General features: G+C 31.3%; 2 protein-coding genes across 3 annotated transcripts; one reads left to right on the top strand and one right to left on the bottom strand.

Moving 5' to 3' along the window:
- Window positions 1–369: 369 nt before the first annotated feature.
- LOC107424943 (cyclin-D5-1) lies at window positions 370–2,825 on the bottom strand. 2 transcript variants are annotated; one of them, XM_016034847.4, is made up of 5 exons: window positions 2,263–2,825; window positions 2,017–2,103; window positions 1,631–1,922; window positions 1,412–1,545; window positions 370–1,294 (listed from the first exon to the last, which is right to left on the bottom strand). In XM_016034847.4, the coding sequence occupies exons 1-5, from the start codon at window positions 2,494–2,496 to the stop codon at window positions 1,076–1,078; spliced, it is 966 nt and encodes a 321-aa protein (XP_015890333.2). In that variant the 5' UTR covers window positions 2,497–2,825; the 3' UTR covers window positions 370–1,075. The 2 variants fall into 2 exon arrangements, with proteins under 2 accessions (XP_015890333.2, XP_015890331.2); XM_016034845.4 differs by having other exon boundaries at window positions 2,206–2,824.
- A 7,172-nt stretch (window positions 2,826–9,997) lies between these two features.
- LOC107424942 (BTB/POZ and TAZ domain-containing protein 4) lies at window positions 9,998–13,526 on the top strand. The gene is made up of 6 exons (XM_048466406.2): window positions 9,998–10,471; window positions 11,620–11,894; window positions 12,152–12,282; window positions 12,382–12,688; window positions 12,791–13,104; window positions 13,259–13,526. Exons 2-6 carry the CDS (start codon window positions 11,640–11,642, stop codon window positions 13,389–13,391), a joined length of 1,140 nt encoding a protein of 379 aa, XP_048322363.2. The 5' UTR covers window positions 9,998–10,471; window positions 11,620–11,639; the 3' UTR covers window positions 13,392–13,526.
- Window positions 13,527–15,238: the final 1,712 nt, after the last annotated feature.

Here is a 15,238-nt window from a genome sequence, read left to right as displayed (position 1 = left end):
CCAAAAATATTGGCCTTTGTTTGCACTTAAAACCAGCAACTTGGAACAAGTGGCACTTCAATGTGGCTACCATAATGTTATTTTTCCAATGGGTTGGTTTTAGATTTTCATTGTCTACATCGGCAATCTGTATTTTACAAAAATTTTACACTGCTGGCAAATGGGTAAGTTAGAATATGAATTTGGGTCTTCAATTTTCACCGTTTTGAAAAATTGTGATGTGCAAGTCCAATCAGAAGCCATGGCGGTTCCTTGTGGAAGTTAGACAGTGATGGATTACTTAAGTGATTGTCTATTATTCTCATGGGGTTTCATGAACCACTTCCAAAGTGCAACTTCAACAGTAAAAGGGAAACCAAAAAAACCCACTCATCAAAAGGAAACTCAAACATTCCCAGCATATATTATCACATTCACCTTTACATACCTTTGAATGGCCAAAATGCAACACAGATATCTCAAATCAAACAAAAACAATTCCTTCATTCCTCATGACTTTCAGACCTTTTGAAAGACATAGGAAGCATCCCAAGCCCCCACAACGAAAGGCTGGGTTGCAGGTGATGTATACATTAACAAATATTCTCTTTGATGGAAAAGAAAAAAGAAAAAGAAAAGAAAGTGAAAGAAAGGAATACAAGAGATTGAAAAGTTGGGTAAACGATAATAGCATTATGAAAGCAAATACTACTAAGAATCACTATAAACAAACAGTCTTCAATGGCCTTCTAGCTCACTCTTGGCCTTTTTTCTTTTTTAACTCCCTTCTTAATGGCTTTTGGACTTTCAGTCAGCTTCTTACTTCTTTACTGTAGGCTAAAGTTATCCTCTTTTTATTTATGTACTTTCCCTTTTTCTCTATCTTCTTGGTTGTCTCTGGCTGAAACTTTTGTTTGGTATTGGAAATTGAAACCTCCAATCATCAAATATGCAGATGATCATATCATCATATATAACACTCATTAGACCTATAAACCCATCTAATATCAAAAATCAATTTTCAGGGGAAAAGACATAATCTAATCAAAGAAACACAAACAAAATATTAGCTGTAGAAGAAAACACAGTTCCCTAACTATGTTCGGTAAATTTTGTTTACTGAACTAGTGTGATCAGAGTGACTGAAAGAAAGCCTTCTCTTAGTGCCTGAAGCAGAGTTGAAAGGTGCATTCTCTAGAACATCTTGTGAGCCTGAATGGATTGATAATACATTTGGGGAAATTGATGATTTGGGTGTCTTGACTTTTATTTTTTCTATATCCTGCATAAGATTATAGCAGGAATATATATGTTCCTGTTCCAATGAAATTTGACAAATAATCAGTAAAAATTCTTATTTTGAAGACCATTTTGTTATATGTGCTTCTACATATAGATTCATCAAAACCCAATATCATAAAAGAAAACTCACATTATCTTTGGAATGCCAGGTTGACATCAAACTCATCTTTAGCTCCATTGTCTTTCTTGTTAATTGGCCATCAGATGCAGCTAACACTGCAGCTGCAGCAATAATCGACGGCCGAATATCCATTAAATTAATACCTATATCAGAGAAAATAGATTGATTAGCACAGATTGCACTAATGTTGACTCAGTTTATGGTCCATATTTAATGTCTTCAGTGTACCTTTTGCAATTGTCACAATAAGTTGTACAGCACTGGAGACTAATCCTTTGGGTCTAGATTCACCACAGAATTTATTGATGAAGTAATGTAGATAAGCAAAAGGAGTTATTGACCCCATTTTCCATTCCAAGGTATTTAAAACCAATAGCTCCATTTTCTGAATCACCTTGCTTTCAAAATCATAATCTTGAACTAGGAATTCTGATAATGTTGGTACTCTGCATTCCTCCATCTTAGCCGCCAAAGATAAACAAGCCACAGACAATAATCGAAATGCCCATAGTTTCCCATCCTGTATCAAAGAATAGCAAAAACAAATTAGGACAAATAAACAAACATTGAAAACAAAAAACCCATTGTTCATAACACTGAAATAAATTGCTTACATCTATGTGTCTCTTAGATAGAAACCGATCAAAATAAGTGACAGATAAATAAGCTGTTCGGATTTGGAACCCAAAGACTTCTCGAGTCTGATTCAAACATACAACACAAAAAGATAAAAACTTTCAAACCAAAAAACCAGCAAAAGAAACCACAAGATGGAATAAACAGCATCAGATAAAGAAACAAACATTGAAAATCCAATCAATAGCATCTAAACGAGCAGATTTCAACCGGGTATGGCTTACGGAGGAGCAATCATCAGAGGATGAAAACCCTTTGTATCCAAAACAGACCTCTCTCTTCAACAGGTCTTCAACATATTCATCTTCATCTTCAAAAACAAAGCAAGGTTTACTAGAGCCTATATACATGTTTTCCTCATCATCATCATCATAACCATCCTCCTCTTTGTTGAAACAAGCTTCATCTTCTTGGCAGAGAAGGCTAGAAATACAGAACCAACTGTCAGAGTCCCCCATTCTTTTTGTTCTTCAATCACCCAGTAACTAAGCAGTGAAGAAAAATCTAAAGAAAAACAGGAAATGGGTATTTGTAGAATTCAACTGCTAAATCCACGAAACCCAAATTGAGCAAAAATCGAAAGGCATAGAGAGAGAGAGGGAGAGAGAGAGTGGAATCTGGGTAGTGAGAGAAGTTGTTAAGGAGGGGAGTGATAGATAGTAGCGGTTTTGGTGCCGCCAAAATAAGCGGATGAGATATAGAGGGGGAGTTAATTAGCGGTTACACAATAACAGAGTGTACAGTTTACGGTACATTACAAAGTACTCCTTAAAAAATATAAAATGTTTCCAAATGTTGGGAGAGATCTTAGTATTATTATACGTGAAGTGTTTGAGGTTCCGTGGTGTTTCTGATTAGGTACATGCTGTACTATCTTTTTTTCCAGTGGGTGTCCCCAGATTTTGGACAGCTGTAGGATGGTAAGTTTTGTCCCATTTGATTATCTCTCCCTCACCAGCCACCCCTCATTTTTCCACATTCATCAATAACAGGACAACAAACTCTTTGCACATTTTTTTTTTTCTTTTCTTTTCAAAGGTTTTGAAAATCTTATGTATATATTATTGGTAGTTTTACCATCCAACTAAACCCCATAAATACAATTTATATATTGTGTTTAAATAAATATTTTTATCAATTAATAATATAGAAGAATAGCTAGGCATACTCTATTAGGCAATTGGAAAGGCATTGCATAATGCACAATTGTACCAAAAAAATAATGAATTTTTTACATTATTGTAGCTCACTTATTAGGGTCAATAGCTAAGGGCTAAGAGCGTATAGTTAATTACAAGAGACATTCTTCTGTATTCAAAACTAATCTTAATTAATTGCTTTGTCCATGTCTTGGCCATGGATTCTAATGGGTTTTTGTTTTATTTTGTTCCTCAAGATTGTAGTCTCATACACTTTCAAAGGGGGAGAAAAAATTATATTCTCATACTTTTAATAAAAACAATTTAATAACAAAGTTTACTGTTTTCGAATCATAAAACTTGAGTTCCAATTCTCGCACATCCAAAACCCTCCTTAAAAAGAAAGGGGGGAAAAAATGAAAAAAAAAAAAAAAAAAAAAAAGCATTGTAAACAAATCATTATGGTTAGGGTCTTGCTATTTGCTAGTTAGAACTTGTGAATGTATTAAAGAATGCCTTTCACTAATGTATAGACATTTATAATCAGCATAATAGGCATGCATTTGAATGATGGTCCAGATATGTATGATAAATATAGTTCCAGTCACTTTCTTTCTTTCTTTCTTTCTTTTCCCATACTTTTTGTTCTCTTTTGTTTTAGGTAGGGATACTTTTTTAATCACTCTGATTCTCTGAAGCACCTTGGATTTAGAGAAATAAATACTATTTTTATTTGCCATTGAGACTCCACTCATGTTTCTGACTTGTTAGGCAATTGGGTTTTACTTAAACCCTTATTATCAGTGGGGTTTATTAAGCAGGAGCCAGTGAGTAATAAAGAAAATAATAAACTAATTAGTGATTACTTTTAACATGACCAGGAGTTTCTGCTTCTGACCCTTAACATTTTCCTTTGGAGGGAAAACTATATAACAGAATATTGTTAAATAAAAAAATAATCAAAGGACACAAGATCCAAAAACTAGTCGGTACAATATAATTGGTTAGAAAATTTAATTTCCTATTTATTATACAGCTATACCTATATAAATAAGAAAGTCAGATAAGAATATTATTACTAGCTAGACCAACCAAAATAGTTACACGACTTATTTGAATTTCCTCAACAAAAACTTTGTCTTTGTCTTTAAAATATTTTAGCCTTACTCTATAGCATCTAAAGAATTTTATCATCAATTCGCCAAAAAAAAAAAAAAAAAAAAAGAATTTTATCATCAGAAGGAGCTGTCAAGATCTAATACCTTTAGTTGTAAATATAAAACATGACACAGACATTTTATAATAATGAAAATCATGATTAATTAATAATAATTAACTCTATCAGTTTTCTCTAGGGGGCTCAATACTCAATACCAAATCTCCATTTTTATTCTCAGGTATAGTTTTTAAATTTTATTTACTATACTTAACTAAGGCTAATTAATCTTCAAACTTCAACAAACAAAAAGCTAGCCCAATACATTCACAATCTTCATATACAGTACACAAAGTTTGACTTACAAACAGTGAACCTTTTTCCTTTAGTTTGGGAAATGTCCTTTTAATTGAATGGTTGTTTGGAGAGAGAGAGAGAGAAAAAAAAAAGCATACAAATTTCTCTATGAATAGAAAATTAATGGGAAATAAGAAAAAAGAAAAACCATTTTTCCTTCTTCATAATATACATATACAGATATAAAATAAGGGACCCCACAAATGTTATTAGTGATTTTGGAAGAGAAAGCAAGTTTGGGCCACATTTAGAAGGCAAAAAAATGAAAGAAAAATAATATTGAAGAAGGGTATGATAACACACGTGAATATAATTGCAGGGGAGGAGCGTCTTCACGTGTGAAAGGCTGGACCACACCAGTCTGAGTCTGTGGTGAAGATGGAGGAAGAAGACGCTCCTCATCTATCCAAAGTTGCCACCCACTCATATTATTATAATTAAAATAATTCTTATTTTTTTAATAATAAATAATTATATTATATAGTATTTTTGTGTCCAGCAGAGTTTTTAGGTCTTGGTGCCATAAGCTTAGAACTACAACCTTTGACTCTGAAATATATGCAAAACCCAAGATGGTCAACAACTTTGACCGCTTATGATGCTGGTCCATTCCTTCTTGCAGATACAGAGACTATGTGTGTGTGGGCAAAATCATGGTTCCAATACCATTGGCTTTTAGTTTTTATAATTCCATCAAACTCCGAATCTTTTTGGTTTTTGTTTCTGTTTTTTTTTTTTTTTTTTTCTCTAATTTGGGTTTCTATTTTTATCTTGATTTTGGTCTTCTGTGGTTTATGATTTTGTAAATTACTTTGAAGTTTTCTCACTAAATGTTGTTTTGGGTTTCCATTGAGGAGTTGGGCCTATTATCTGTTCCATAAATGAGTTCACAACAAGGTTTCTGTCGCTAACGGAGAAAAAAGTGCCTACCCATCATTTATAGGTTAGACTTCCCAGAAATTATGGAGATCTTTGAGATCTTTCTATTCTTTATTTTTATTCTTTTTCCTTTATGTGGTAATATATAATTTTGGATTAAAAAACATTCATTTTTTGAATAGAATCAATTCTAAAAAAAATACTCAATTTTAATACGATGCAATAATTTTTCACACTAATTTGTTGAGACTTTGGAAACGAATCTCAATAATGATATTTTCAATTAATTACTTCTTTTTATCAATTAGGCAATATTTTGGACCTACTATGCTGATATGGACCAAATTAGGGCATATATATATATATATATATATAGATGTGTGTAGAAATAATTTTTAAAATATTGCTCAATGTTGCTCAGCCACAGTTCATGAAGTTGAATTGGGGGGACAATGTTGAATGTTAGGTAATCTCAATTGATGTGATGGTAGGTACCGTTCCTTGTCTCTAGATAGTTATGCTTTTTATGGGCAAAATTGTCTAACGAAAATCTCCACCTTACATGGTTTATAACTTGTATGAGAGAAGAAGTGCAATAAATTTTGAGGTTTTGACCAATCCCAAGTAGGTTAGAATTGAATTACTACTTCTCTGAATTTAACTTCCTCACGGTATAGTTTTGATTAGCTAAGAAAATTGTAGAAGTTAGGAATCCAATATCACATATATATGGACCATTTTATGTTCCACTTGGCATAGATACTCAGATTTGTTCTCCTTATAGATTTAATTAGCCTCCCAGACATTGGATTCAATGCCAGAGGATGATGGGAGATGTTAGCCTTTTTTTTCTTTTTTTCCCTCCCTTTATTCATCCTCAATTTATCATGTTTATTATTATTTTATTTTATTTAACTTTGCTTGAATCAAAAAGCGATAGAATCAAAAGCCTTCAACCACATCTTCTACTCAAACTTTTTCTTCCTTCTTTTTGTTTGTTTGCCTATGTGGAGTTATGTAGTCTACTTGGGCTTTGTGCTACAAACTTGGAGGTGCTTTTTATTTCCACGAAAAAAAAAAATAATAATAATGGAAATGCCTTTTGCTTACCCAACTAAGCGTGTGAAATTCTAAATATGAGATTGTATTTTATTTATAGAATAAAAAATCAGAGGAAATTCTTCTTCTTTTATTATTATTTTATTTCTTTGGGTGCTAATAAGTGCGTAAATTATACAAACTTTTCTTTTATTGTTAAGCTTTTCCATATACGTCTCTAGTTTTCAAAAATTATAAACTCCCTCGTAATTTCAATTTTCTTTCGCATATTCTTTTTTCATTAATCAAACTTTGAAATATGGCTGTCAATATGGTTAACTTCAACATAAAATAAATAAAAAATAAAAAATAAAAAATAATTATTCTATCTCTTCTGAAGTTATTTTATAAACAAATTTAACTATTAAAAAATTAAAATAAATTATAAAATGCCAGATTTGGACATAAAATAATATTTAATTTGTTTATTTTTAAAATTTTGTTTATCTGTATATGTTGAATTTAAGGCAAATTATACAAATCCTAATGAATTTTTTATTTTTAAATATTTTATTGAGGGTATTTTTGTCATTCTAAAATGAAAGCTTGTTGATCACCAAATTTTAAAACTTGAGAAAAGAAAGGGCAGTATATGAAGCAAAAAAATAAATAAATAAAATTACAAGAGATATATGTGCAATTTTTAGAGAATTGAGTGTATACGAAAAAACTCAAAACGAGAGGGAGAGTTTGTATAATTTTCTCCTAATAAGTTGTAAATGGTAAATCTTCATCGATTTCTAGTTGCTTCTTTTTTTTTTCTGCCAATATAACATTTTGGTTTGATTTACGGAAAATGAAATTTACATACACCACTATTAACTATAAAATTTTGATCATGTGGTAGGTTATATAATTTTAATTATTAGAATATTAATAAATTAAATTTAAATTTAAATATGGGAACAGATCCTGTTTGGTAGCTGAAAAAGTATTGAAAAAAATTAATTTTTGAAAATAAATTTTTTTAATTTTTTTTTGAATAATATTTAGTTCATATTAAAAATATAAAACATATAAAACGTACAAATAATTAAATAAATTTATATGTTAAAAGTAAAAAATAATAGTATATTTAAAAAAAATAAAATTAATTTATTCATAAAATTTTAAAATGATATCTATGTGAATATTAATTTTTCACTGAAATTTATTTTCTATTTAGCCTTATAAATTATTTCTTTTAAAATTATTTAAATAAAAAAAATTACTTTTTGAAAACTTTCAAACTCATATTAATTTTGCCGTTATATATACTGTTAAGATATTAAAAGTTGACACAAATTGATAGACCATGTTCACGAGTGGACCGAAAAGAAAACAGACAGGGACTGATTCTGGCCCAAATGAATCTCGGCTCCATGCTTTCAAGTCCAGAAAAGGATTTGGGTCAGCTTCTCAGCGTATTGGAGTAATAATGGGTCACAACAATAATTTGGAGTTTTCCCGGTCTACATGCACTCTAATAATTAAAAAAAAAAAAAAATCGAATTATTTCAAAAAAAAAATCTAATTAATAAAAAACAAATAAATTTTTTATATTAATTAAAAACAAATAAAATAAGGAAATATGTGACTGTGGCTGAATGGATTGTACCTGTAGGGGTACATTTACATCTCACATCAAGTATTTTCATGTCCCCAAAAATCGAATCAAAACGTCACCTCTAGGCTAACATAACCCAATCCCAAAAAAAAAATAAAAATAAAAATAAAAATAAAACAAACAAACAAAAAACAAAAAACATCCAATCCCATTTTGATCCCAACTTTTTTTTTTTTTTTTAATTCTCCCTATTGACTTTAGTTAGACTGCAAAGGGGAAAAAATCTAAGGTCAATTTTTAGTAGGTAAAGAGAATTAAAAAAAAAAAAGTAAAAATATTGTAAGATTATTCTTTATGGATTTTAATTCAATAATGGACCGATGTTGGTGAGGATTGGTTGGATAGATTATTGGTTTGTTGTTACTTCCCAAAAGAGGGTCTAGGCCCATAATGCTTAAATGCCGAAAATAATCAGATTGAATTTGTTTTTTCCCCTTCACAATGTTCCCATAGCTGAAGGAGCTGAATCATGTACAAAATGTGAAAAATATTATTTGCAGCTCAGGAAAGAAGCCTATGAGGAATTAAAATCTGCATTAGTATTCTGTTTTTAATTCTAGTTTTTATCAGAATAGTTCTTAATTGGGTCATTATAACAAATTTGTGATGTTTTATATATTAAGCAGTTGATTTGTTTTAGTAATTTTCCTTTACAAGTGCTTCCTCAAACTGTATTATTTACCTTCCAGAAAGATGCAGGTTCGGTAATAAATTTTATTAGAATTATTTTATCTCCTTCCTGAAGGCTAACAATGTTGCAGTTTTCCCACTGAAGAGGCCTCTGAAAACCAAATTACACTTATGACCTCCTGTCCAGTCGAAAACTTTGTTTATAATATAATTACTAGTTCGGATTCCAACTGAAAATTTGTCTATAAAACATCCATTTCCAGATTAATCAGATATATATACAAATCTATATATAATTTATTAGGATAAACGTCTTTTTGATTTTTATTCTCTATATATTAAAACATTTTCTTAGTTATTGGTTTTCTTTTTTTAATTTTTTTTTCTTTCTATTTTTGTATACCTTTACAGTGAGATCATAATAACCTGAGAGACTTATCATGATTTTTTTGATTGAGTATCAAAGATATAAAGATGGCTTATTATTAATTTTATTCTTTAATATTTATTTATTTATTTATTTATTTATATCATATGCCAATCTCCAATGATAGTAATATTCAGTGATTCAAGTTGCTGTCCAGCACGTACCAACTAGATCATATTTTCAACGAAATTTCCTCCAAAGATAAGCAACTTGGAGTATCAAATCTGTTGGAATCGAAATGTTAAGGATGTGTTTGGTATTACACACTTGTTTGAGAATGTGATTGGTTATTAAAAATGAGAATTAAAGAATACAAACAAAATGACAGGCAAACATTACCTGGATCCTAATCTCACAAAGATAATACAAAATAATAATAGTAATAAACCAAAAAAAAAAAATGAAAAAGAAAAAAGAAACTATATGTTTGATTGATCAAGATATGTATCTGCATCCCAAGACACGTCAGATTTAGTTGGCCACTCGATAATGACCGTTGAAGTAGTTGGCTTGGGGTTCGCTGAAATGTTGACAATAATAATAATACCGACAACCTTATTTTCTGACGTGTAAGTGATTCAGCAAAAGAGACGCCAAATTTATAACAATGTTCTTTTTCACGTTTGCAAATTGCCGATAAATTTGGGGCGCAAAATGGAAACGATGGCGGTTAAATATCTTACATAAAAAGCAGAGGAAAAAAAAGTTTTTTATTTTTATTTTTTATTTTTTATTCATATAAAAGCGACCTGAATTTTCGAAAAAACAAGAAACGCTCGTGTCATAATTCATTTACCACCAATGAATTAATCCCCTCCATATCCTCTCCTTCTTTCTTCTTCTTCTTCTTCTTCTTTCTTCCCCAATCCAAACCCAAAGAGCGAGAGGGAAAGATTAAGACACACAGTTTTTTTTGGTGCTGTTAAAGACCATAAAATTAACCAAGAAAAAGAAAAAAAAAAAAAAAAGGTATTGGCATTTATAGAGGATACATTATCCGGTTCAAGGGGTTGGCTTGGGGAAGAACGACATTTGAGTTTTGGAGGGAGAGGAAGTGAAGTGATTCGCGTTCTGCTTCAAAGTTCAAACATTTGATTCCATATCTTCCTTCTCTGCATAAACGTAAAATACAACAAAAAGGGTATGTTGCTTTTCTATCTCTATCATCTTTTTGTTTCTCTTTCTCTTGCGTATGTGGTTCCTCAAATCTTCATTATGTTTATTTGGTTTTTTCATGAAGGACATGTCAATCTTGATATTACAAGAATTGATCAACAACTTGATTTTTTTTTTTTTTTTTTCTGTTTTTTGGATGGTCCCAAATTGGATAGAAACTGCCAAAAGTTTAACAGGGACATTTAACTTTTTTATTAATTGGGCATAGCTGTGAAAGTGACTAAATATAATATTTGGGCGGCTTAGTTACTGTTTTTGTCAATTTGCATTGTTGAATTTTTGGTTTTGTTCGATCAAAAAAGACTCAAAAAGAATTGGAAAAAAAGTCATCAATTATTTGGCAATTTGATATATTGCTTGACACTTCAAGCCTGCGTATCTTCTTTGGATTCATGTAAAGTTCATGAACCGTGCGTCATTGTTCTATTGCAATTTGCAAATATCAATAAACTAAAACTGATAGTTCAAATTGTATCGTAAAGCAAAACAGAGCCTGAACTCATATTTCCAGTTTTTATGGGTCATTTCCTTCCAAGCTGCTGTGCAACATTTGATTGCTGCTAGAAATCAACTTGATCGGCTTATTTTGTGAGTTTTGGTGCAAAATGAGAGCAGATTGTTCAGATTTACGAGCTGGTTTTTGAACATTATCAAAAATATTTAAAATTAGATCCTAAAGTTTTATATGCAGACAGACAAATTTGATCTGATACATTGCCTACCCATTCATCTCCACAGAGATATAACTTTGTTTAATCAAAACATTAACATAAAAATAAGACGTGTTGTTTAATCAAAATATTAACATGAAAACAAGATGTGATAATGATTAGAATTTCAAACTAGATCTTTGTTGCATGATCTCCCTTTAATATGCCCGAATCCAAAGAGTAAAATCTGTCATCTTTTTTTTTTTGGTCCTTTAACTACAAACCTTTTGGTTTAGTGGTAGTTGAGATTTGTTACCTATTAGTTTCTGTGTTTGAGTCCTAGTGACTTGTTTCCACATTTGGTTCTGCAATTATTTCATAGATTTAAACTTTTGCGATTACAGAGGGACAACTGACTTAATAGGAGATGATTGATTCTAATTGCTTTCCTATTTTTTTGCAGATTGTGGAGCTTAGAAACTGATGCATAAGATGGATAACACCTTTGATGAGTCTTTCTTTGATGCGAAGAAAGTTCCGGTACCACCTCCATCGCCTTCTCGATCAACCATTTATCCTAAGCGCCGGATAAATGATGGATCATCATTAAGAAGATACAGCGGCATATCTAAAGAAACAAACGATTTATGGGACCGCCTATTCGATGAAGGTTACAGAGCAGATGTATCTGTTAGTACTGATAATGGTGGCATCATTTATGCACATTCTAATGTTCTAGTAAGTCTACTTAATTTTGACGTCAACTTTATAAAATCTTTTGCTGAATTGCCCTTTTAACGATCAATGATTAATAAACAATTTGATAAAAAAAAAATGTAAGTCTGGTGCTGAAATCTTTGCGTCCATTAGATGTAGAATCTGCTATTCTAGTTTAAAAGTATGTCACAATGAAGTGAATGCATAGAGTGTTAGTTCACATTTTTATCTTTGAACCAATAAATTTTAAGCAATCGACTCACCATAATTTTTTACAGGACACGGCTTCTCCTGTGTTAAAAGGGATGATAAAGACATCAAAAAAACAAGGTCGTCGGCGATCAATCTCTATCCGCGGTGTTCCATATGATGCAGTTCGTGTTTTCATTCGATTTTTGTACTCTTCCCGGTAAAAAATGTCTTCCCTCATACATTCTAAACCAAAATCTTTCAAATGACTAATTTATATTTTTTCCACTTGACCTTTACTATTTTAATTCCTGTGCAGTTATGAGAAGGAAGATATGGAGGAATTTGTGTCGCAATTGTTGGTACTTTCACATGTGTTTATAGTACCCCATTTGAAGCGAGAATGTGAACAACAGCTAGAATATGGTTTGCTCAACACAGAGAATGTGGTTGATATCTTTCAGCTCGCATTGCTCTGCGATGCACCACGGCTTAGCCTCATTTGCCACCGTATGATCCAGAAGAACTTCAAAACTGTTTCTTCCACTGAAGGTTGGAAAGTAATGAAACATAGCCATCCAGTATTGGAAAGGCAACTTCTGGAATACATGATAGTTGAAGATAACGTATATAAGACTCTGATTTTCTTTCTTTTGTTTTGGAAAAATCCCATATTCCAATTTTGTAACATAAACTAAGTTTTGTATTCATTTTTTCTTTGTTTTTAGAGACAAAAGGAGAGGATCAAGAAGAAAAACGAGAGGAAAATGTATCTGCAACTTTACGAGGCAATGGAGGCTCTTGTTCATATATGCAGAGATGGTTGTAGGACAATTGGACCTCATGATAAGGACTTCAAGAACAACAAAGATCCTTGTAGTTATGCAACATGCAAGGGATTGGAATTACTTGTTCGCCATTTTGCTGGTTGCAAGCTAAGAGTCCCTGGTGGTTGCATTCACTGCAAGAGAATGTGGCAACTTTTGGAGTTGCATTCTCGTCTTTGCGCTGACTCTACTCTTTGTAGAGTTCCTCTATGCAGGTTAAAAACACTTATCATTTTTCTTTCACTGTGATTGTATTTTGGTTCTGTTTTTTGTATTTCCTAGATGGGATTTTGCTTTTGTTTTTGTTTCTGTTTTTTTTTTTTTTTTTTTGACAAATTATGGTAAATTTTTTTTTTTTTCCCGTTTCAGGAATTTTAAGGACAGAATTAGAATACAGAGTAAGAAGGACGAAATTAAGTGGAAAATATTAGTTAAAAAGATTCTGAGAGCGAAGAGCATCGCAGGAGGACCATTCTTTTCGTGGGCAATTGTCAGCTCCTAATGAAAGCAAAAAAAAAAAATTTAAAAAAAAAAAAAAAAAGCTCTGAGAAATTGTGGTTTTGCTGTAATTATTCATTATAGCTGAGAACTTGCCTATCATGATTCTGTAAAAAGGAAGCAAAGAATCACTTCCCTACATCTTTTTTTTTTTTTTTTTTTTTTTTTTTGGGGTCCCGGCAAGATGTAAAAGAAGAAAATATATATATATATATAAATTAATGAGACATTAGATTTCATAAATTCATCCAACTCCAAGTTTAACAATATATAGCATCATTTTTCTCTCTCTAAAGTATCATAATCCTATATTAGGCTTAGAGTGTCAATACATCACCTGGAAAAAGCCAAATAATATTGTCCCACCATTGACAATTTCTCTTCTCATTTCTAATTTAATTAATTATATTTTTTAAGCTTGTATATAAATCACATTTGACTTTTGGACTTATATAAAAAAATTGAAGATAAAGATTCAAACTCAAAATTATTATCTAACAAAATTAGTGAATTGTGAATTGTTTCGAAGAAATGTTTTAACACCATAATTTATGAAGGAGAGCATTGAAAATGATATTTTTGTTACATATTTTAACCAATCAAGGGGAAGAGGAGAAGGAGATCCAAAAGCCACAAAAATTGGTGGTCACGGACTCGATAGCATTGGCATTTATGGTCATGCGTTGTGAAAAAATAAAAAATAAAAAAAATAAAAAAGAAACTGAGAAAATGGACAAAAATGATGAATCAGGCAGTGGACCGATTTTCTCCGACATTAACAATGACACTCATCTCTTCAACTTTCTATCACCGACTTTTTCAAACCCCTGTTTGCTTATATCGCAATCCTACTGCATACCAAACTACCGTGTGCATCACTCTCTAATAATTTCCCCCCTTTTATCTTATAATCTATTATCAAAAAAAAATATATATATATATATATATATCCCTGCAATCGGATTTTCATTCACTGTTCCTACATTCCTTTACCACATAAATCCTGGTTAACAGACTGAAATATGACATATTTTTGGTAAGTTAGGAGGATATTTACTAGTCGATGGACAATTAACCAATGTGGAAAGAATTTTGAACCCAAAAAAAAAAGAAAATTCAATTTACATAATTAGATAAATTTTAGTATGCTATATTTATTTTCAGCCAGAAAAAGAAAAACGGGTATTTATAAAAAATAAAATAAAATAAAAAAGAAAAACGGTGGTGTCGTCGATTTGTGGGCCCTCGCTGATGCAATTTGTGAAGACAACACGGTGTCGTTTGTCATCATTACCTTACCTCTTACCAAAGTTCCTCTTTGTAAACACCGCAGATGCCGTTCTCACTGAACCCATTTTCCATCATATAGATTGCAGAATGCAGAAGGGAAGCTTTTTCATTTCTGTAAGTTCTTTATTTATTTATTTATTATTTATTTTTGGATGTTACTTGCTGCTCAACGCAAATTTTCTTTAATCCTTAATATAATGTTTCTTACCGTGGACAATATAAAATGGACGACTCTCATAAACCCCAAAATTCATTACTCTATTTTAGGGGATTAACCATAAAAAAATTTCATCCAGAATTGCAATCAATAAAATATTCATGTCGTTAGATTGGTTTTATTTTTCAAAATGTTTTTAGGAAGTGGCATATTCACGGTCATGTGGTGGTCACCACACGGCTCAAGCAGAACCGTGCAAGTGCAACCAAAGGTGTGGTCTACCTATTTGGAGCAACTATCAAATATAGAACAGCATAAAAAACAAATAAACCTGGATTAGGTGCAATTGGGAAGTATTTCAACACCATTATTTATGCCCTATACTTGCACAAAAAGCTAAAATG

Source organism: Ziziphus jujuba, chromosome 7, assembly GCF_031755915.1.
Source record: "Ziziphus jujuba cultivar Dongzao chromosome 7, ASM3175591v1".
Classification (NCBI taxonomy): domain Eukaryota; kingdom Viridiplantae; phylum Streptophyta; class Magnoliopsida; order Rosales; family Rhamnaceae; genus Ziziphus; species Ziziphus jujuba.
Note: the sequence above shows the minus strand (reverse complement) of the source record. Positions and strands in the feature narration are given on the sequence as shown.

What these genes read in the sequence shown, in the direction of transcription:
- LOC107424943 (XM_016034845.4), bottom strand. Translation starts at nt 2,496, where the DNA reads ATGGGGGACTCTGACAGTTGGTTCTGTATTTCTAGCCTTCTCTGCCAA. An exon ending in TATCTAAGAGACACATAGAT is followed by an intron (nt 1,923 to 2,016) that starts GTAAGCAATTTA and finishes TCTTTGATACAG; the next exon opens with GATGGGAAACTATGGGCATT. An exon ending in CCTGGCATTCCAAAGATAAT is followed by an intron (nt 1,295 to 1,411) that starts GTGAGTTTTCTT and finishes TCATTGGAACAG; the next exon opens with GAACATATATATTCCTGCTA.
- LOC107424942 (XM_048466406.2), top strand. Translation starts at nt 11,640, where the DNA reads ATGCATAAGATGGATAACACCTTTGATGAGTCTTTCTTTGATGCGAAG. An exon ending in ATGCACATTCTAATGTTCTA is followed by an intron (nt 11,895 to 12,151) that starts GTAAGTCTACTT and finishes AATTTTTTACAG; the next exon opens with GACACGGCTTCTCCTGTGTT. An exon ending in ACATGATAGTTGAAGATAAC is followed by an intron (nt 12,689 to 12,790) that starts GTATATAAGACT and finishes CTTTGTTTTTAG; the next exon opens with AGACAAAAGGAGAGGATCAA.